This window comes from Athene cunicularia (genome assembly GCF_003259725.1).
Source record: "Athene cunicularia isolate RWA chromosome 5 unlocalized genomic scaffold, athCun1 chr5_part1, whole genome shotgun sequence".
Lineage (NCBI taxonomy): Eukaryota > Metazoa > Chordata > Aves > Strigiformes > Strigidae > Athene > Athene cunicularia.
In genome coordinates, this window is record NW_020799101.1 from 15,638,089 (window position 1) to 15,661,586 (window position 23,498).

A 23,498-nucleotide genomic window follows, 5' to 3' on the forward strand; every position below is an offset into this window, starting at 1 on the left:
GCCTGGCCCCGCGGCCCCCAGCGCGCAGCCGCCATGCCGTGGCCTTTCTCGGAGTCCATCAAGAAGAGGGCCTGCAGGTACCTGCTGCAGAGGTACCTGGGTCACTTCTTACAGGAGAAGCTCAGCCTGGAGCAGCTCAGCCTGGATCTGTACCAGGGCACCGGCTCCTTGACGCAGGTCCCTCTGGATAAGTGGGTAAGAGATGTCGTCGCTTCACCCCCTCGGCTCCTCTGCGTCTGAGGGACCAGCTGATTCCCTGCCCCCAGCCGCCACCCACTTTCTCTTTAGTACCCAGCCTCCTTTATGTAAAAAGTTACAGTCATATTTGGCATTTAATCCAGGGAGCTATTCTCTCATATGTTAGCACTTAAAATCCCAAACCTGATCATTTATTATGTATATTTTTTTCTAGACGCACTTTGGCTTTTTTTTATTTTTAATTAAGAGAAAGGAAACAACTAAAAGAAGGCAATAGATGCTGCTACTTCAGGGAGAAGGAGCTAGGGTAGCCCAATCTACTAGAAATCCCTACTGTAGTTACTGAGGAGCATGTTTACTACTAAAGATGATAAAAACATAAAGTAATCACTGTTCTGCCTGCGCTAATCTTGGAAGTATCTTGGTTCTTACTGTGTTACGCAGAGTTTAGTCCATGTAGGTCTCTAAAAATTGCCCCCTAGTCTTGCAGTGGTGAAAGTAGTTGTTGCCAGATGGAAATCTGGTTTTAGCTGGAGTTTACTTAGTAGGTAGGCTGTCACACTTTGAACCAACTGAAGCTTTTTTCAGTCAGTCCTGGTGTGTATGTTTTTATATACATATGTGTGTGTCTGTACACACACACATATGCATGCTTCTAGCTTACTGTAGTAATCCAAAGTACTTTGTCCATGTTTTTAATATTTTGTAAAGTTTCTTGGGTTGATGACCAACGGTACTGAATTCTACCTGTCTGTCAAGTGACTATCATGAGGAGCCTTAAGCACTGCTGTGCGTCAGTTACTGACTTCCAGGGTAGCCCAGATGGTGAACTAGGTACACAGGCTTATTACTTTACAAAATACTTTCAAACCCCATTTTTACTATACTATATTCTGGTATTAGGCCGTGCTGGGTACATTTTAAAATCCTTGTGAGTATGTGATGTTTTCAAATAATGCTTTTCCAGTTGTTTGCGTGAAAGTATGTTTGAAATTGGCAGGGGACAGACGTTTGCAGAAATGCTCAATGTTACCAGTCTTTTAGTTGGGTTTTTTTGGTTGTTGTTTGCTCGTTTGTTTTCCTCTTTTCTGGCTGTGTCTGCAGCTTGTTTTCTGTGGCAGACAGTAAGGCTGTCTCGCTTTAATTGAATTATTATGCCCTCTAGTGGGTATCGCAGCGTTTTTCGCTAGTCAGTGACATTATTTAAAATGTAAATACTTTGAAATAGCAGCAGTTACGGACCAATACTCAATGAGCAGTTAATTATATATACACAGTGATTAAATATATATACAATAATGCTTAGGTTATCTTCCCTATTTGTAGATCAGCATTTTTCTTTTTGCTTGTAAACAATGACATGTTTGAGGTTCTCTGCATGTGACTTTCTCATGTATGACAGATTGCAAAAACAGATGTCGCGGAAGTACTACAGCTTTTTTTTTCCCCCCAGTCATTGTAAGCTTGTTCTCTATGAATCACTGGGATGACTGTAATTTTACATATTATCTTATCCATTTTTGTGGATCTGTTCGTCTTAAGTTTTAGATATTTTAGCCAACACTGTGCATATTTATAGATTATGGAGATACAGGAATGTCTGTGGCTCTTGTTGTAACCCCTTTGTCTCTTGGGACCTGGGCTGTTTAGAAAAATCAAAATGTAACCCATGCTGTTTGTGGTTGAATTTTAATATACATTGAATAGTACTTTTGTTACTAGTTTATTACTGTGATTTCCAGCTGGAGACTTTTAGTCAATGACATGGGAATAAGTTCTGATGTGAAGATTCTGCTTCAGTTTTAAAATTTTGCTTGGAATGCTCTAATTACTCCTGTCTAGGAACACCTGGCTTGTTTATTAAGCGATTTAGCTTCAATACTACTTGTTTTGTTTTGTTTTTAGATGGTACATTTCTATTCAAAATAGTAAGAAATATACTAAAATACACTCATTTTTATTGCTGTGTATGTTGGTAGCAAAAAGACATCTGAGTCAGATTTATTCAAAATATGATAACTAGCTTACTGCCTGCTATAGCAAATTATTTTGTAAAGGTTGAAGTAATTTAGATGAATCTGTGATATTTTTGTATGGTGTTTATGCCAAATTATTATTTTTGCCTTATCTTATGCTATTACCACATCTGTAATTCTTACAATTAGTTCAAAATAAAGTCACTGAATCTCAGATGATTATTTGATTCTTAATTTCCCGATAGAACTGTTTCAGGTTCTGTTTCTTTAAAGTTAAAAGTCTTTTTCTGCTGCTCGAGTGGACTTTGGAACAGAAACTAGAAAAGCCAAACATTCAAGCAAACAGAATTCTAAAAGCAAAGTTATTAAGAGCATAAGCAGAGCAACAAGTTAACATGATGGGAAAATTGCACCTGGAGATGTAAGAATGAGAAATGTTACTTTCTAAAAGTTTATTGTTTCATTTTTATTTTAAAATTATGCTATATAGTTCAAACAACATTTTAAATATGATTAAAATGGAAAGCAATTTTTAAATCCTTATTTTTTTACAAAACTTTTGATGCTGAATTTATGCATTTTCTCAGGTAAAATCAGTGGCCCTGTTCAACACAGGAAGGTCAAAACCACACTTACAATATTACAACCGCAGTCTTTAGATTGTTTTTTCTTTTAGTAAAGCAGCCTAGATAGTTCTTCTTCAATAAATTCAGTTTCAACTAAATTTTTGAATTGGGGTACAAACTGGAATTTGCATTTTTTTAACATAAATGCAAATAATATGTTTTTTTTCCTGTATGGATGTAATGAAAGCTATATACTGCAAAATTTGAGTCTTCACTTAAAAATCCTAAATTGTTATTTCAGAGCTGCTGTTATATTTTTCTTATCAATTTCATTTAATCTGCATGAAGCTGAGGGCAACTTGATTATAGTTTTGTTTATAATGTCACTATAAAGGACTGGATTACTAGAACAGTTCCTGTAGAATATTGGTCTGTCTGCTGAGCTTCATTTTTTAAATTGGTGCTCAACACTGAACACATTAAAATAGGATTTGGAAATGGCAAGTATGTTGTACAGCAAGAGATGATTATTTGGTTCCATTGTTTCAGTGTCATAGAGAAATGTAAAATGAACATTGCATTAAAATTACATGCTAGTGAAATACTCTTGCCACAGAAACCAGGTACTTGTGTTTTTACTGTCAGCCTGTTCTCAAATTTCTTCAGGTATTGCTGGAGAAAGAACAGATTTAACTTGTGTCAGTACTATAGTATTTATAACAGGGAGATAGCAGAATTTTTTTGGTATAGTGCAAAAAATACAGGTTACGCAGCTACCACAGAGAGATCTGTATTATGCTGACAGCTATGTAATTAATGTGAAACAAATTACAATGGAATCAAAATACTTGAAAGTGGCCGTTTTTTTGTCTTCCTGAGTAGAATTTCCTCATAGCCTCAATGTTTTAATTGTTATATACAAAAATATGGTTATGGTTTTTTAAATATATTATTTTTATTGTCTTCTAGTGTCTTAATGAGATCCTGGAGTCTGCAGATGCACCTCTGGAAGTCACAGATGGATTTATCCAATCAATTTCTTTATCTGTTCCATGGGGGTCATTGCTACAGGATAACTGTGCATTAGAAGTGAAAGGATTGGAGATGGTCTTCAGGCCAAGACCAAGGCTTGGTAGGCTTTTTTTTAATTTTTGAAAAGGAGATTCTTTACAGTTTTTCAGAGGCAAAACACTATACTTGCTTTAGTCAGCTCTTAGCCTCATTTTAAGTGCCATTTAATTTAGATACACGAATGATAGGAAATGTAATTAATAGAAAAAAACCCCAACCTGTCAGGTGTTTGTTAGTCGGTTTTCAAGTGTTTCTCAACTGGTTGTTTTTCCATTAAATACCTTAAAATATTTATGATGTTCCTGCTGTTGTATCTCTTCTTCCAAAGAGATGTATTGAAATGAAAATAATACTGTTTGGAAAGGAGTTTTTGTTAGCTAGTTTTTTTTGGGTGTTGTATGCCAAGTGCTGTTAGTCAGCATTAATAGCTGGCTATTATGGTGGCAGTAGAATAGCACAGTAGTGTAAGACTGTGAAGGGGCTTTACGGTGAGGTTCTGTCTGTCTTGGGCAACTGTAGGGTAAATGATGCATCATCTTGTATATTTGGAGAACTAATACAATTTGATTGTTACTGCAGTCTGAAACAATGACTTTTAAGTGATCTACTTAATTGTAATACTGAGAGGATTGTCCGAGCTCTTCTAGTTTATCTATATCCACATGAATATAACTGATCTAGTTTAAACTGGCCTAGTGGTAAATTTTCACTATCAAACCTCCATGAATTCTGTTAAGATGTCTTGTTAGATCAGGTGTGGGACATTAGTGCATTTTTAGTGTGTGGAAAATTTTGATTGAATGTCTGGAAGATTTTGTTTTCCTTTTTATAGTGTAGAGAAGATGAAAGAAAATATTTATATAAATATATAATAAGAAGAGAAAAAAGATTCATAAACCTTGTTGTCTATCTTTTGCAAGTTACCTTAAGTAACACACACATATATATTCTGCATTTTAATCTTATTTGTTCAACAAAATTTTGAGCTATCTTACTTTCTGATGTAAGATTATTGCTTTGAAAGAATGGTAGTATTAGGAAGAAGCTTTATTTATTCATTTGCATTCATTTAGTTCTCTTTGATTCACAGTGCTTTATAATACAGTAGAAAAAAAAACCAAAACGCAATGCTGGTTTTATCACAGTTCTGTAGCCACATGGATGTTTCTAGACATGAATGCTAAACTGGAATGTTTGCCTGTTTAACATGTTTGTATTTGTGCTAATTTTACTTTTCTTTGCTTATACTAGAGTTAGACTTATAGTTGAATTTGATTAATTTTTCTCATCTGCAGTATTTGCTCACAATGGGCTTGACATTAGCTGATAGGAATGCACTGTCAATTAAGATAATCTGTCTGCTAAAAAACTTGTTCAGCTTAATATGTGCTGTGCTCTTGGATTTTATTATGTTCTACTTAGGTCTGTGTTAGACATTTAAAATGTGTTGTAATATGCTAAGATAATATCTTAAACCTTGTTTAGTCTTTCCCCATCTAGGATATGTTTCAAATGGAATAAGAAACCTTAAAATAATTCTTAAAGTTATTTTCTTTATTTTGCTGATTGTGCCTGAAAATACCAATATTTTACCTATAAAATAAAAGTACTTCAGAAATTTTTCACTTAAACCAGTCCTGAAGATTGGTTACACGTAATCCTGGTTTCATCTTGTTTATATTGAGTTTTTAGATACCAGAATCTTACCAGTCCAATCTAAATAGGTTAAAGTAATTTTAAAGTAGTAAAGTGTATACAGAGAGATTGTAACTAAATTTGCTTTTAAGCATGACTTCTTACTAAACTGTTGAAACTCTTCTCTGGATGTCCCAAATATTTTATTTTGTCTTGACTGTGAACATTTTGAAACAATAAACCTTAGTAATACTTCATTTACTCCACAGCATCTGGGTCTGAGCCTATGTATTGGTCAAGTTTTATGACCAGTAGTATGCAGCTTGCAAAAGAGTGTCTTAGCCAGAAACTGACAGATGAACAAGGAGAAGGGTCCCAGCCTTTTGAAGGACTTGAGAAATTTGCAGAAACTATTGAAACAGGTATGAATTAGTTATTGAGATCTGAATAAACATGTGATATTAAATCAGTTTATGTCATGTTTTACAAAATGGTATCTCATTTGCTGTAACTTTCTCTCAAATTTTCATTTGTTAGCATTACTTGTAAAATTTAAACAGGAAGTCAGGACAATTGATCTTGTTTTCAAAGTGGGGGGGGGGGAAGCCCATTTACTAAAATATGTGTATGTTTCTCTCAGAAACCTGCTTCAGGGCAAATTGGTGTTTGTTTACACTAGAACAAATTCAGCTAAATCTGTTCTTGAGTGATGAGTGAGATGCCTTAGTTGTGGAGGTACCAATTTTGTTCATCACACAAACTTAGACTGTTAGTAGTAATGCTTTTGAGGGAGAAACAGAGAATGTTTTTTCGGCTATTTTTACAGAAAGCTGACCTGTTATATGTATCTCAACAGTCATACCGGGTTGTTAGAAGTACTTTAGAAACTTTTTGTTGCTGATTTTTCTTAAGTGGAAGAAACTATGGGCTTATGACCACATTACGCGGTGGAGAACCTAGTGCTGAAATGTCTGAGCTAAGGGAAATGTTTAAAATCAGTTTTAGAAATAGAACTATTTAGCCAGAGTGGCGTGGTTCTATAGCAGTGTTTAGGAGTTTGGACTCAGCGCATGATGATGTAGGTACTTTCTTTGAGGATCATCCACACTGAGCCATAGAAGAACTTTGTGTGAGTTGTCACTTGCTTAGACCGTTAAAGGTCCTTTGCATGGTGTGGATGTATATATTGGACATTTAGTAGGAGCTTACATTGTCACTTGATGTCTTGTTATGTAACTAAACTCAGTTTATTATTTCCACTGAAATAAATATTGAGAATTTAAAAAAAAAAAAAAAGGCTGTTTGAAATTGGTTGTAAAAATCGTTGTTGACTAACAAGTGCTTGCATGATATCTTTTTGTTTTCTCATTTTAGTTCTAAGAAGAGTGAAAGTTACCTTTTTGGATACTGTTTTGCGAATAGAACATGTGCCGGAAAACTCTAAGAGTGGAACTGCACTTGAAATCAGAATTGAAAGGTAAAGATTTATTTTTTTTTTAAATCTGTTGGTTTGTTTTTTTCCTAAGGCACCTTTTGCCATTTCCCTTATGATATGTTTCACCTGTGCACACATACTGCTAAGGTACAGTTAAGACAGAAGCTCTTGACTGCCACTTTCATATAATGCTGGTGAGCATTTTCTCCACTCAACTTCTGCTTAACATGTTTAAGATAAAGATATTTAACCATCAGATTAGAAGTGTTTTACATCTTCCAAAGATAAGTTAATGACCACTTTCACAATTAATGAATACCTCTTCTCAGATGTTCAGCAGTCAATGGATATTGTTGGCAAATCAGGCCATTTTTTCAGTATACAAAAGAAACTGACCCTTTTGAGTAAGGCACATTTTCAGAAAGAAGGGTACAGTCCTGAAAAAAAAAAAATAAACTGGAAGATTTTAGATCCTCTTTGAGCTTTCAGAAGAGTCCACGTGTATTCTGTAATTACTTTGAACTTTAATACTGTACACGTTCTTATAGTTTTTTTGACCTATGGGATAGTGTAATCTTACTTCCTTGTAGAGTATCGAAATCATTACCAAGTAAAACTGATTCTTACTGAGAAACGCTAATGAAATATGTTTGGGTTTAAACACTTAAAAACTTCAAGTTGTTATATTAAGTTCAGGAGAGAAGTCAGTAAAACTAATTATTTTTCCTATGGAAGTCCATTCCCAGAACAATCTTCCTTTTCTGTACTTTAAAAACTAAATTGAAACAAACTGATAAATAGCACATTGTTTTGATGTTTGATACATGTTATGTATGGAAAGGTAGGTGTATTTTTCCACGGTAAATTCTATTATGTGGAGACTTGCATCTTTTTAAGACTTTACTGTTTATGGTATTTCTCAGTATTTTAAAGGAAGGAATCTAATTTCACAGAAATTTTATAGAGTTGGAGCCTATTCTCTCAGTTTTCAACTTCCATTTTGACAGAATGTTAGTTTCAAGTTTTGACAACTGAAAAATATTAGATAGCAGATTTTATAAAAAATTCAGGTTCTGAAGCAAAAATTGTGTGTGTCCTAATGGAAATACTAGGATATGTTCACGCTGGAAGTATGTCACAATTGTCCTGTGGTGTCTTGTAGAAAATGTAAGACTTCCACCCATTTCCAAAGAGTGGTGGCTTCTCCTTTCATGGCAGTCAGTGGCATTGTAAATAGTATGAAGAGAGAGAGCATGTATAACCTTAAGGGCATGATAAAGGTAACAGTTTGTATGCACCTACCACCTTGATTTCCTTTGTTTTGCCTCCCAGAACTATGTACTGTGATGAAACTGCAGATGAATGCTCTGGAATTAATGTACATCAGCCCACAGCTTTTGCTCACAAGTTACTGCAGCTCTCAGGTGTCTCTTTCTTCTGGGATGAGTTTCCTGCATCAGCAAAGTCCTCCCCAGTGTGTTCAGCTACACAGCTGGTAAAATTAAGTACATTCTTGTATCATGTAAATTGATGGATAGAATATATTGTTAGACTAATATATTAGTTTCATCCTGAAGGATAGAGGAATTGAACTTTCTCCTAATCACTTGCTTTTGTTTTGGAGGAGGGGGAAGGAAACATGACTTTAGGACTGAGTGAAATTTAGGATGTGTTGTACTGGAATCTGGTTGAAACTTTAATGTATACAAGTCCTCTACAGTTTCCTGTTTTGTGGAAACTTGCTCCACTTCTTTGCAAAAAGGCCTAATGTTTCACATTTTACAATCCTTGTTTCTTTCAGAGTTATCAATACATGTTTTTAATACCATTGTCAAATTTATATTTGTGTAAAATGATAATTTGTGTGATAAGCTTATTTGAAATGCTTATTTTTCTTTTGGTAAGAAATGGGATATGTTCTTATTCCTTTCTCTGTAATGTTTTAAGGCAACTGAACCAAAGCTTTCACCTAGCTGGAATCCAAAAATCATTTATGAGCCACATCCACAATTAACAAGAAACTTGCCAGAAATTACTCCTTCTGACCCTGTGCAGATCAGTAAGCTGATTGGTAGAATGGAGTTGAGCCTAACATTAAAGCAAAATGAAGTACTTCCTGGAGCTAAGGTTAGTCATGCTTTCATGGTCTTTAACTAAATTAATAGCTATGTGTGATTTTATTTTTTCTACTGCATACAAAAAATTGTGAGATTCTCAAGGGAACAGAATCCCCTTAGTTTTGCTGTAGATTCTCTGCATTCAAACCCAACATATTTGTCTAATAAGACAGACATCTTTACTGTGACCAGACAAGTCAATGGCACACTGAAATCTGTTCAGAGAGAATTCCTGTGTGTTAGGGAGACTGAATTTACGTGTTGGAGTAGCTCCTGAGAAAGCTGGTTTGTTTTCTTGAAACTTCTACTGCTGTTCGTTTTATCTTGTTTTCTTGTAGCACTATGACTGACTTTGCCTATATATGTGTGGAATGTTTAACTGGATGATTAAAATCACTTTGGTTTTAAAAGGATATAATTTACTTCAGCAATTCCAAGTACCTCTTAAATGGTTAATTAGGTTGCAGCATTATAAAACTAACATGAATATTTCTTCTTAGTAAATCAAATAATAATGCCATATTTAAATGCTACTAATTAAAGTAATACTTTATTTGACTTTTACATAAAGATACAGGAAGCAAAGCAGTTGAAAATAAAGCCCAATTTTTTTTTAAAGGTGTGAGTATATAGGTTGTGTAAATATATTCCCCTTGTCTCTAATTTTAAAATTGTCTGTTGGCTTGCCTTGTATAGATATATTCTACAGAAAGCATAAAGTAGAAAAATTTCTCATGTCCAGCAATTTCTAGTCAGTCTTTAACTTTATTTGTTTATATAGTTAAGAGTCCTTGAAAAGTGAAATAACATACTTTGTTTGGTATGAAATAGAAAAATCCTGGCTACTGCAAAAGGACAAATAGTTAATGCAGTTAACAGCTTTAAGTGATGTCCAGATCTTTCAAAATGTTAAAAATTTTCCACTTTTATACCCTTAGATGTATTTTAAGGTAGCCAGAAGAAAAATGGCAAGGACAGAGTTGAGAGTAATTTTTGTTTTATAGCTGTTCAGTATAGTAGAATGAAGAGCAGCGGTCTCTGCAAGCTGGGCTTGAGTACAGGCAAAACACTGCTGGTATGTTAAATAACAGCAACATCTGAACTAGTGAATGGATGTAATACTACGTGACAAAATGAAAGGAGGATTTTTTGATTTATCAGGTAGAGTCCATGCAGATTGGAAAGAACATAGATAGTCTGCATTGCTTAGTCTAGGTTAAGTTATTTTTTTTAATTCTGGAAACTGAATTATGTTAGAACACCTTTGATTAGAATAGGCGTTTCAGGCATGTAAACTGCAAAATATACTGTTTAAGTTCATGTCAAGTATGAGACACTTCAGTAATTTGATTTTCTTCCAACTCTTTCCAAAGGATGGAAAAAATAGTAGGAAAAAGTATACAAAACTAATTGATCATTTGGTTTTCCTCCTTAGGTAAATATTTGAGCAAAAGTCTATTTTCATATAAATGGATTCCACTGCATGCTGCTTTTTATTTCTCTTCCCCCATGGGTGTGGTGTGTTGACCTTGGTTGGCTGTCATACACCCATCCAGCTGCTCTCATTTGTACTTCTCAACAGGACAGGGGGAGAGAATGTGATGAAAAAGCTCATAGACTGAGATAAAGACAGGGAGACCCCTTAGCAGTTATTGTCCAGACTCAACTTGGGGAAAAATAATTGGATTTATTGCCAGTTAGGATGGAGTTGAATGATGAGAAACAAACTAAAAGACATTCTTCTCATCACTTTTCTTCCAAGGCTCAACTTCTTTGTCATTCTCAACTCTTCTACCTCTTCACTGTGCTGAGCAGTGTGGGGGAAATGGGCAATTGAGGTGTTGTGGCCAGCTCCTAACAGTTCCTCTCTGCTGCTCCTTCCTCCTCAGGCTTTTCCTCTAGTCCAGTGAGCGTCCCTTGGGTTGCAGTCCTTCACAGACTGCTTCAGTGTGGGTCCTCTCCATGGACTACAGTCCAGCAGGATAAATCTGCTCCTGCATGGGTCCTGCATGAACTGCAGTTCCTGACGGGAAGTTTCCTGCAGGTTACGTCTACGTGCTGCAGTGTGGGTTTCTGCTATGGTGTGATCTCTTTCACAGGCTGCAGGGGACTATCTGCTCTAGCACCCAGAGAACCTCCTCCTGCTCCTTCTTTCCTGACCTTGATGTTTGCAGGATTATTTTTCTTGCAGTTTTTATTTCACTGCCCACGCAGCATTTTGCCCTTTCTTAAATACATTTTCACAGAGGCACCACCAGCTTTGCTGATGGGCTCAGCCGTGTCTGGAGGCAGGTCCATTTCAGAGCTGGCTAGAATCAGCAATGCCCAGGATGGGGCAGGCCCTGGTCTCCTAGCACAGAGGCTGCACCTGCAGTGTACCCTGCTGCCAGCACCGTGCCACCTTAGACTCAATACAGTGAGCAATAATCGTGAATGGACCAACGCCTGGGAATATGGGATTCTAGAATTGAGAAATGAATTTATCCAAGTCCTTCAGTTAAGTTTAGCTTGAGCTACTCTCAAAATTTGAGTGGCTTGCTTTGTTGTACATCATCTCAAATCAATTAGACTTATATAAACATCTCCCTGCTTATGAAGAAGATATGTGAATTTATTAATCTGTGTACTAAAGAGAAGTCCTTAAGTGAACCTTTACAGTTTTTAAGACCTATTTCAGAAGGTGTTGACTTCAGTATTTTATAACTAGTATACAATAGTAACTTTATACTGTCGATTAGTTCGGGAATTATTAAAGAAGCAAACCAACTAGCAGGTTAATAGTGTTCTTGAATTTTCCTGTTAGGCAATTATATTGTATTTTAAGCTAATAAATTATCAGTGGCACACCTACATTTATCCTGCCAGTCTACAGATTGGAAGCAATGCACAAATTTCTAGCTGTTGTTGCGTAGAAGATGAAGGTACTGCTGGTGATTTGCGGAGAAATCACTCTATAACTTTTGGGGTTATAAAGTGGGTATGTTTATTCAGCGCTGGGCGCATGGGGGATCGCTCCACCACAAGCATGCGCCCCGTCTGCAGCTCCCGTCTGGCTTATATGTTACAAAATAGTGCATATTCATAAAACGCCTATACATATACATAGTCTACCCCCGCCTTCCCTCGCTTCTCATGGTAATCAGGTCTCCTCCTCTTCCTTGCTGATGAACTTTTTTCCTTGTTGCTCTGTGCAGCCTCAGTTGTTCTCTGGCTTTCTTCCAGACCAATGTTTTGGGGTTGTCTGTTTTTCAAAGACTAGGAGGGACTTCTCTTTGGGCTAAGAGTTAATCGCCTAGCGACGTTATCAGTACTTGGTATATCTTTTTCGAACAGTCCCATACGCCTCCCCTTGTTTTTGCACAGGCCTTGCACTATCAATCTAAGATTGTTTAGACTCCCTGTCTCACTGGAATGTCTGTATACTTTGGCATCTAGCATCAAAATCTATTACCAATACAGTTAACTCAAGATTTCTAAAGAAAAATTCCTTAAGTGGTCTTTTTCTTTTTTTTTTTTTTTTTTTTTTTCTGTCACCAAGGCAGGTGCATCTTCTGTTGGACATGGTAGCAGCTATTGCTGGACCAGGCAAGTGAACATGCTGTAAATGTTAAATGTGTATTACAGTGGATGAAAAATAAACTTTTCAAGAAAAGTTCCCTCAGTGGAAAAAAAAAAAAGTGTGTTGGTAGATTATTATTAATTTCTATCTGATATTAGCAAAATCTTTTGTAGCTCCTCCGGGTAGGAGTATGATCAATTTTTTGACTTCAGTTGCAAGTTGTACATTCTGGTAATGAAAATCTAGGTAACAACTAAGGGTTGACAAGTGACTATAATAGGACAAGAGATGGAAAGTGGTCAGTGAAAAAAATCAGGCCGGATAAATTTTGATTCTTGCAGCTTCTGTTTCATGAGAGGGGCTTAGTGGTCTAGTCCTTCTCTGTCCTGTGCTTTAGTGACATGCATGGAAAGCATAAATCAGACAGTAGTTGAGTTCTTTTGTCCATATTTGCTGAGTAATTAACAGCAGGGGTTTTTTGACTACTGCAGTAGCAGGATGAGGATGTTTTGGTTTGTACACTACACCCCCTGTAATGTAACAACGCTTCTTATTAGGATAGATACTTAATCTTGTTTTTGAAAAGACTTGTTGCCCTGGGTAGATACATCTGTATCATCAGAATAATGTGAAGTATTTGTTGTACTGGACTTGGTCATTGTTTTTTGGATAACTGGAAAAACATTACATATGGTTTCCCATGTGTCATCTTCAAACCTCAAATTTTAATAATTCCTTAGCAGTAAAACATTTAAGAGATTGTGTCCTTAATTCCTAAAGCTGACTGAGAAGAGAAATAGATGCTGATACGATATGTGAACATATTTGCATATATGACCTTAAAATATTTTCTTTAGACTTGAAATTTATGAATGCTGGGGAGAGAGTAGTTTGTTTTGGACAAGTAAAATCTTCAAAACAACAAAATGCATGTATATACACATCTGATATACAGCAGATTTGTACATATACACAGATGTGTATATATACAACAATGGTTGGTTAATTTTCAGATTCAATTTTGAATTCTGTTTAGCATGCTGGTAAAGAAATTACAGTAGCTTTCTGTCCTTTATTTTTAATTCAGAGAGCCTAAGCAGGATAGAATTGTCAAATAAAGATAGGAAAAACCGGCCAATGCAACAGGAAGATGAATATCGGATTCAGATGGAATTGAAACGTTATTTAAGAAAAGAGTCATTATCTGCAGGAGCATCATCTGAACAAAGCTTCTATGAGACAGAGAGTGCCAGAACGCCTTCTAGTCGTGGCAAGTATAAAAGATGATGCAGTATAGTAAATAACCTGTTAGAGTTATATAAATTGACTGTTCATCTTTGAATCTTACTAACTTACGTATCAAAAGAAATTTGACATAGATTAATTGTATGCTGTTAGTTGTACTGTGGAATAAAAAGGTAATATCTAGTTTAGGTGTCAGGCTAGACTTGTTTATTTCATTAAAACTGTTCAGTAATCTGTAGGTTACTGTGCAACTAGATACATGCAGTGTAATTTTCAAATGCATGGTTGAGGAAATTAATGCCTTGATTTATATTTTTATTTTAATAATTTTTGCTGCTTATTTTTAATGTGATAATATGAACTTTGATTTGTCAAAAGGAGAGTGTATGCATTTATAGAAATTATGCCAACTTGAATAACTGCTCTAGTATTTGAGACTTTTTGCCTCTTAAAAACAAAAAATCTGTACATAAATACTACTAGTTTCAGTGTCAATAGAACTTGAAATGTCTGCAAATAATATATTTAGCTGGTTATTCTGTCTAGCAGGTAGATTTTAGAATTTATGAATACATTTTTGTTAAAAATAAATTATTTAATTAGGAAATAACACGATATATGGTTCTTATTAGAAGAAGAAGTTTTCTTCTCAATGGCTGAAATGGACATGTCTCACAGCCTTTCCTCCCTTCCACCTCTTGGAGACCCTCCAACCATGGATCTAGACTTGTCTTTGACCAGTACATATACAACTACACCAGCAGGATCTCCGCTGAGCACTACAGTGGTATAGTATTAACTACATTTAAAACCTTTCTGAAATTAACACTTTTGTGTGAAACTGTTGTATAAATGTTCTTTACAATATCAAGAACTATTGCAAAATTCTAGGACAATTGAAAGTGTTTAGAGCTGATGGTATTCCTTTTCTTCTATGGAAATTGTATTGGGAAGCTTCTCATCTGTTTGGCTGTCAAGACAGGAAATGGAATATTTCTTTTCAAATGCCTTGAAGTTTATACAGGACTCTATGTTTGATGTTCTTTTTTAATAACTGCATGTTTACCATCTGGGTTTTCATTTAATATGGACTACACAGGCAATGGCAATAAAAAGTACAAAACAGTTGTATTGCATTATTCCTCAAACGACATAAAAATTATAATGTTGAAATGGCCATCTCTCCCAGATATGTTACGTGCCTAATATTTTGCATACTGAAGGCCATGGAGAGCACTTATGCGCTTTACAGAGAAACAGAAGTATATGGAGAGAGCAACTTTAGCTTTAAGAATATGTGGGTGTAGACAATCATAGAAAGTGTAACCCAAAGTAAAGCATAGCTACATTGTTTAGTTGAGCACTGATATGCTGTGAAATGGCATGTTGTTGATTGTTTATGCATGTACTTTGGTCTTGTTTCTTTATCATTTATGTTTGATGTAACATCTATTTGTCAAATTTAAGTTCGTATATATTTCTGTTTTAGCTTCAACCAACTTGGGGTGATTTTCTTGATCGTAATAAACAAGAACTACAGCCTCCAAGAGGTTCTTCACTTACAGCCAACATGGTTCACCAGACTTCCTTAAGAAGGACATGTAAGTAAAAATGTTGTTTAGCATTCTGCTCCCTAGATAATTCTGAAAATGAATTGTTATGCAGCAACTTGGTAAAAAGAAATGAAAATCTAAAGTAAGATGACTTTATAAATGTGTTATTGCTGAAAAATTACGTGAACTTAATTTTGTATTTCAGCTATTCCATCCAGATCTGTTTCTGTGGATGAATCCAGACCTGAGCTTCTTTTTAGACTGGCAGTTGGAACTTTCTCAGTGTCTGTACTTCATATTGACCCTTTACCCCCACCTGAAAGTTCACTGAACCTTAACCCATTGACACCAATGGCTCGGGATTTCTTTACCCGAATAGAAAAGATTGAGCCAGTTAAGTTTTCAACAGAAGATTTTCTGTCCTTCCGAGAAGTATTTGCAGAAGCTTGTTCTCATGATCACCTTAGGTATAACTTTGCTTATTAATAAATACAATTAACAAAAATACCTTTTAAGTAAATTTGAATAAAGTAAGTTTATTTTCATAGGAATTGTCACTTAATATTTGAATTGCGTTAGACTTTTTTGTTAATTTCAAAATAGCCTTGAATTTTGACATCTCTTGTCCAAGATTTATTTTTTTTATAATAAAAAAAGAAAAATGCATAAACATTACAATCAACCTAGCTCTTTTCAACAATAGATGAAGTAAACTAGATACAGCTTCTACCACAGAAATCTAGAGAGTCAGGTAACATTAAGTAAACTGTTTCTTTAGAAATAGCTGTATGTTACAGGACCATCTTACAGGGAATTCTCCTTGAAGGAGCTTGGAGTTTTACATAGTGCAAAATAGTGTATCAGTAAGTTAGTCAACAGTCTTTTTTTCCAGAAGTTTTTAATGTCTCAGTACAGTGTATGAAGTAAAATATTTAATGGTGTATATATATATTTTTCTTATATGTGTAATTTACATTTCCTGAGGCATTTTTCTTTTGCATTGTCTATGTAAGGATGTTAGATTCCCACCTTTGTGAACTGCACTGTAAGTTAGATGTCTGAAGTGTTCTTTACAAATTTCTCTATACTGGCCATTGCTAACTGTGTGACTTAAGTCAGCTCCATTGTCTTTGTTGCTAAAGCTATAATCTGTTAGAATTTTATCTTATTTTTGAAGAAATTATGTTGGGTTTAATGATTTTTTTAAAAGGATTGTAGTGATTCTTTTTTTACCTGTTTAAATCTTGACTTTTCTTAATTTTTATTGTTTTATGCTTTTCCTAATTCATAATTTTCATAATTCAGATTTATAGGTACTGGCATCAAAGTGTCTTATGAACAAAGACAAAGGACTGCCTCTCGAAGTTTTAGTACTGATTTATCCATTGGGGATATGGAGTTCCTGGAATGCCTTTTTTCCACTGACTCTCATTCCATTCAGCCTCATTATACAGAGGTACGTAAAAAAAATACTGGAAGTTCCATAGCAAAGAAAATTTTATAACTGAGAATGCTAGATTTTAAAATGGTTGGAAGTTAAATTTTTTTTTGGAGTATGTTATGGTTTTAAAAGGCCACACTTTAATTGCAAGCTCAAATAGCGAAGCAACCAATTGTCACACCTGACAGCAATAGTGTTAAGTAGCCAAATTTGGCTAGCTTACTTCTTTTATAAATATGCTGAATAATAGTTTGGGAAGTAGAGTAAATGTGCTCCAAGAACTAACTGGTGGGAGTTGAGCGATATGAAGGTTTCTCTGGGTGATGATTAGTCTTCCAGCTCTTCTAATGGTCAGAGACATCCAGCAAAGTGGCTGAATAAGTGGATTGAGTAAGCTGGGCTGGAGCTTTGTTCGTTGACTTGAATGTAGGTTTACCTACCGTCTGTTCTAGGTCAAATGTCATAAATATTTTTTCCTGTGGCAAGTTTTTCCTCCTTATCTATTAAGTATTTTTAACTTTATTTTATTCTAAAGCTGCTGACATTTCATTCTGAAGAAGGAAATGATTCTCATGCTATGCCATGCCTTCAGCTTCATTATAAGCATTCAGATAATAGAGGACCTCAGGTAAGGTGGGAGATTAAAAACACCAAGTCTCTGTATAATAGCCTTTGTCTAATTTTGTTCATTTTAACAGAAGCCTATCTTTCTTGTAAAACACTTCTTAACTCTTGATTATTATCATTTGTTTCACTCTATTGGTTTTAAGAATTTTAGTGCTTTTCCTCTTTGTTTTCAGGGTAGTCAAGGGAGACTCAGTTCTGTTCCGCAGAAGGCAGAGCTACAAATAAAGTTAAGTCCAGTGTTTTGTGAGCTGGATATTAGTATTGTAGACAGATTAAATTCCTTACTTCAGCCACAGAAACTAACTACAGTGGAGATGATGGCATCTCATATGTATGCTTCTTACAACAAGCATATAAATCTGGTAAGTTAAAAGTGGAATTGATTGATAGACTTGCTGACTTTTTTTTTTTCAGGAGGAAGGCAGGATTGCACTAAGCCCAAGATTGCTGTTTCTGATTGATTTGTGGTGGTTGGGTTTTTGGTTTTGGTTTTTGGGTATGTGTGGGGTGTTGGTTTTTTTTTCTTTCTTTTTTTTTTTTTTTTTTTCTGATACAGAAGGGTAGACATCTTATGTAGATACTAATTTTGGATTCAGTGATTGTATGCTTGATAACACACCTAAAGACTATGGTAGTTGCTTCACAAAGTGCATAAATGTCTCTGGACAAAAAAAAGAGGAATCTTGACTGATGTCTAATCCCTAATCTGTCCCATCATGCTCTCCAGCAGTTGATACAAACTGTTGATGACAGTTCCACTTCTATATTGAAATACTCAGGTGTTAGTCAGCCCAGCTGTGTCTGCTGTGCCTTACCTGCTTTTGGAGTAGGTAGTAGAAAGGATGGGGAATGTATTGCATTCTAGTGATTAAGGACCAACAGAAGAAGCGGGAGCTTGTTTGTCTTGGTTCAGGTTGTCAGCAGGATTTAAGTGTTAGTATATTTAGCTCAATAATATAAAACTTGAAGGCTTTTTTTGAAATACAGGAGGAAGGATTAATGCAATTAACTGATTTTCTGCACAGCAATAAGTATCTTAATATAATTTTATTGCTGCATTGACTGATTACAGAAAAATTAGTCTTCAAAACTTATTTAAGAGAACCCTCATTTAAAAAAACTGTAAGACATCAGTAATTTCTATCATGTGGTTGTGATCTGAAAGTTTGGTTATTTTCAATGATGGCCAGCAATAAGCTATGTTCAGGGAGGTTTTGAATGACACATCAGTGATAGGAGCTGGAAGCCATGATTTACTGAGATGGGCTAATATGTATGATAGTAGTTCCTGGCTTCTCAACAATAGCATTTTTCTAAAAAAAATATGAGACGTGATACTTCTGAACTGCAGCTGAGTTCAGTTTGGTACACTCACTCTCTCATTTAAAAAAATGGCTAACCTCTGCAAATACTTCTGAGTAGAAGAAGCTTAAAAGCACCAATAAAAGTAAAATATCTGAAGAGTAATAATAATTGGTCCTAACATGTTTTGATCCTGATGTGTTTTCTCTGATACATGAAAAATTAATGTCTCCCACTTTTAGATACATCATCAAAAGCTTTCCCCATAGTAATTTTTAGTGCTATTACTTCTAATTTAGGTTGGGTTTTTTTTTCTTTTGTTTTTTAGCATAAAGCATTTACTGAAGTTTTTCTGGATGATTCACATACTCCTGCAAACTGTAGAGTGTCAGTTCAAGTCACTGCTCCAGCATTAAATCTCTCTGTTCGCTTCCCAATACCTGACCTACGGTCAGATCAGGAACGAGGACCATGGTTTAAGAAATCGCTTCAGAAGGAGATTCTTCATCTTGAATTTACAGATGTGGAATTTAAAACTGAGTTTATAGGAGGGTCAACTCCAGAACAAGTTAAATTAGAACTTACCTTTAAAGAGCTAACTGGTAAGAATGGTAACATTATATTAAAATACTCTCTTGTTTTCCCAGATATTATGTAGTTAAAAAATTGTCCTCTTGTATGGTTTAACACAGGGGAGTGTCTTTCCACCTGATCTTTCTGCTGCAGTTTAGGTTTAGTTTAGGTTCTGTGCTAAGTATCAGCATAACTCAAAATAATACTGCTAGGAGGAGAAGCTAATGTATGTAGGTGTAGTGCTTGCATGTTTGTTTTTGAAATCTAAACTCATATTTCTGCTGGTGGTTTGTTGTTGTTGTTACATTGTTATACCAGTTTGTTTCAATTAAGGGTATCTCTGTCATCTTGATCATGGTGTTAGGGTAAGTTTTGTAGATTTGTAGAGGGATACTACAGATACATAAACTAGGTATCTCAAGTCTAGAAATGAAGTGAGTGATGTCCTAAATGATGTCACTGAGAAAAATTTAATAGTTTTATGCCTCTAATATCTTTCAAAGTAGTAAATCCATGATACTGGTTTATATGTGCGAACTTCTCTGCTGATTTGTCATTCTGGGTACTTTTCAAGGCTGTGTCATTATGTAGTGGTGCTGTAAATGTAGATATCTATGTATTAGAAGCATCTGACTTTCTGGATGCTGCTAGCTAGAAGATAATCTGAAATAATTTTTGTTTCTAAAAATTTGTATTTAATTTTTGGCAGAGAAGATGACTAAACTTTAAGTACCTTAGTAATAACATTTACAAGTTATCCTGTTGGACTCCAGTCTGAGGAGTGGGCACCTGAAGTTAGCAGCTGTCATTCCTGTGTTAATTTTTTAAAAATATTTTTCTATTCAGGTTCATTTGAAGAAGATAATGCAGAAGCACCAATAAAGTTTTTTCAAGTGTCTGGTGGCATAGATGGAGATATAACATCATCATCTGACAATTTTGACTGGCCTCGGTAAAATAATGTTTTGTTTCTTAATGCAAGTTGTTTGGATTTTTATGAAGTACTATTATTTTTTTAAAAATTTTAATGCAGACTGCCTGTGTGGTAAATGCTTTAAAATAATTTGCAAAGAAAGAGTATGTAGCTATTGAAAAACAAACAAAACCTAACTCCTACATTTATAGTAATACAAGATGGTTTTAATCTATAATGGTTTCTGCCTAGACTTGAGTAAATTTCCATGAAGGTCTAGTGAATGATTAGAGACTTAAAACTTTCTCCCACTTTGGGGTGTTTTTGCCAGTTTTTACTTTTTCACCTGCTTTTACTTTTCAAGACTGAATACTAAACAAAAAAAAAAATCTCAGTTGAATTTTGTACTAGAATATTAATATAAGCTGGTATAAAGCTGTAACAACAATAAGGGTAATTATTTTGTGACTGAATTATTGCAGTTTATATCACATGTAAGGCAACACAGTACTTCAGAGTTACTGAACAGAAGGACCTAACAGCTGTGGCATGTAATAAGATGTTTAAAGGGGCAATTTTTGATTTGCCTCTTTTTGATTTTTTTTGGCCACAAAATGTAGTGGCTTTCTGACAGCATGTTTGTATGGACATTTTTTTCAGCATGGTATATTATAATGGTACAGATTTTTCTAAAACTGTATGTAATGTACTACATAATGTAGCAGAGCATTTTTTAATAGCTGTTGGTGATGTAATGATACAAGCTTTGTTCTGGGAGAGCGCTAGGTTTTTGTTAGATGACCTGATGGTTCCCTGATGGAATTGAAAAGAGCAGACACGAACCTTTTCACCTGATGGTGGTTCTTCCATGTCCCTTTGTGCCTATAAGTTTGGTGTTTTTCTTAAAGATATCACTATGTCTAATAAAATACGTTATTGTCTAATAAAAAAATCCTTGGTCTTTTTGCTATTTAAGTCTGTTGTGTATTTAATGACCAGCTAGTAGAGCTAGGGGACATGTGACTGTGCATCTATATAAAAATTCTAAACATCTCTAATGGCTTATTCTACATAACTTCTCCAATGTTAGGATTGTATTGAAAATAAACCCCCTGGCTGTGCACTCTATTCTGGAAAGGATAGCAGCTGAGGAGGAAGAAGGTGATAATAACTTCCAAGAGGAAGAAGAAGGAGGGTCTCATTCTTTGAAGGATGTCTGTGATATTAGAAGACCAGAGCCTTCTCCTTTTTCTTCTCGTAGGGTCATGTTTGAAAATGAAGAGGTACTATGAAATTTTGTTACTGATTTGTGCTTATGGTAGACAAAACTATATATTCTCACTACTTTACATGTATCTTTTGGCTTTTGTTTTTGTTGTTGTTGTTTGTTGTTTTTTAACTTGAGAGGGACTTTTTCTTGTTTTTTTTCAGATGGTGATGCCAGGAGATGTAGTTGAAATGACCGAGTTTCAGGATAAAACAATTAGCAATTCTCATTATATACTGGAACTCATGTTACCAAACATTCACTTAACGCTACCAAACAAAAGCTTTTATGAAAAACTTTACAATAGGCAAGTATGGTAATTGTTTTGCTTGGTTATCGTGGCCTGTACTTCTAGTTCTGTATTCATTGTTGATAAAAGCAATTGAATAAGCAGCTATAGCAGGAGTTTGTTTGTATAGTTTTCTAAGAACATACAATGCTATATAAATATTCTTCCAAGTTAACATCAGAGACACCACTGTGTCGTATATCTGATAGGTGCCATAGCAACCAGCTGCTAAAAAGTGTTTGGCAGATTTTGTGAATAAAGGCTAAAGTTAAATAGTTAATATCTCAACAGACACAGACTCACTTGAAGTCAAAAGAACTAATGTTTCTTGAGCTAATTATACACCTACTAATACAGGTGCGTTTGTCAATGTCAGATGTTCGACTTTGATATGTGCATACTATAATTACAGAAAAAAGTTACTTTTATTACTCATTGCTTTTACTCATGAATACATTATTCTTTCTTGTGCTCTTGAACATTTTTCTTTTGTGTTTATGAAATCTGGAATCTGTTATATGAAGTTTGTAAAGGAAATACTGCTTGACTGACCTTATATTATTAAGTGGGAATATAGTAATATATTTTTGTATAATGATAATCTATTTCTTCCTAGGATCAGCAACGATTTGTTGTTGTGGGAACCCACAGCTCCATCTCCTGTAGAAACATTTGAAAACCTTTCTTATGGTGTTGGACTATCTGTGGCCAGCCAGCTCATCAACACTTTCAGTAAAGACAGCTTCAGTCAATTTAAATCTGCAGTTCATTATGGTAATGCACTTATTGAATAATCTAGAACTATAGTGATTTAAAAGCATAATTGGCTGAAGTGATTAAGCTGACAGAGGAAAGAATTTTTAGACTTATAAGAATGGATTTATTTAAACTAGGAAGAAAAAACATAGATTACTGTTTACATAAATAAGTGAAATTGAATCACATTACTCATGGAAAAACAAGTTATTGGCATAGTATGCATACTAGTTAGTTGTTTTTCATTTTATCTATTAGATGACGAGAGTGGGTCTGAGGAAGAAACACTACAGTATTATTCCACTGTTGATCCAAACTATCGTTCACGCAGAAGGAAAAAACTTGACTCTCAGAATAAGAATGCACAAAGCTTTCTGTCTGTTCAGCTAAATGTGACACATGGATTAGTGTCAGTCTTCACAGATGTAAAGGTGAGAAACTGGGGCTGGAAAAAGTTGTTCTGTTGATTTGACCATGGGATTCCCTTCATACTGTATGTACTGTTTTTGGAAGGAACATGTGTTTGTAACAGTAATTCTGTAATCTTCATACTGTTGTACTGTAACTAGACAGTAATGCAACACAGTATTTTATTGGTTCTGTTTGATTTTTTTTTTTTTTGAGAATAAGTAAATGCAAACAGTAAAATATGTATTGGTAGCAAGCGTTGTGTTAGTTCAGGCTAACTGCAGCAAACTCAGCAAGCAATTGTATCATTTCTGTTCTTCAGCAGGATGATGGAAGCACACTGGAAGGAAAATACGGCGAATTCTGGTTTGAGTTCAACAGTGGTTCACTTTTCAGCGTGACTAAATATGAAGGCTTTGAGGACAGACACTATGTGTGCGTCCATTGTAGCAGCCTCAATTTGTATCATCAAGGTAGGATTAGGATTGAGGTGGCTTTGGGACTAAATTTGATATGAGATAATCTTGGTTTTTTTAGAAGAAATGATGTCTTTCCCTCCCCGCCCCC

The 23,498-nt window shown here is 35.0% G+C and overlaps 1 protein-coding gene across 2 annotated transcripts in view; it reads left to right on the forward strand.

Annotated features, from left to right (window-relative positions):
- Positions 1 to 33: 33 nt before the first annotated feature.
- ATG2B (autophagy related 2B) overlaps positions 34 to 23,498 on the forward strand; it is a 47,925-nt gene continuing 24,460 nt past the window's right edge. The window contains exons 1-22 of one of the 2 annotated variants that reach the window (XM_026849150.1): positions 34 to 195; positions 3,710 to 3,872; positions 5,716 to 5,868; positions 6,821 to 6,923; positions 8,214 to 8,376; positions 8,829 to 9,012; positions 9,196 to 9,220; positions 12,519 to 12,583; positions 13,645 to 13,827; positions 14,435 to 14,589; positions 15,292 to 15,403; positions 15,561 to 15,822; positions 16,661 to 16,811; positions 17,332 to 17,424; positions 17,597 to 17,785; positions 19,054 to 19,327; positions 20,145 to 20,250; positions 21,302 to 21,494; positions 21,643 to 21,785; positions 22,384 to 22,541; positions 22,782 to 22,954; positions 23,254 to 23,404. In XM_026849150.1, coding sequence (XP_026704951.1) covers positions 34 to 195; positions 3,710 to 3,872; positions 5,716 to 5,868; positions 6,821 to 6,923; positions 8,214 to 8,376; positions 8,829 to 9,012; positions 9,196 to 9,220; positions 12,519 to 12,583; positions 13,645 to 13,827; positions 14,435 to 14,589; positions 15,292 to 15,403; positions 15,561 to 15,822; positions 16,661 to 16,811; positions 17,332 to 17,424; positions 17,597 to 17,785; positions 19,054 to 19,327; positions 20,145 to 20,250; positions 21,302 to 21,494; positions 21,643 to 21,785; positions 22,384 to 22,541; positions 22,782 to 22,954; positions 23,254 to 23,404 — 3,361 coding nt within the window. Of the gene's footprint in view, positions 196 to 3,709; positions 3,873 to 5,715; positions 5,869 to 6,820; positions 6,924 to 8,213; positions 8,377 to 8,828; positions 9,013 to 9,195; positions 9,221 to 12,518; positions 12,584 to 13,644; positions 13,828 to 14,434; positions 14,590 to 15,291; positions 15,404 to 15,560; positions 15,823 to 16,660; positions 16,812 to 17,331; positions 17,425 to 17,596; positions 17,786 to 19,053; positions 19,328 to 20,144; positions 20,251 to 21,301; positions 21,495 to 21,642; positions 21,786 to 22,383; positions 22,542 to 22,781; positions 22,955 to 23,253; positions 23,405 to 23,498 lie in introns of those variants that run through there. The other variant, XM_026849148.1, reaches the window with a different exon arrangement.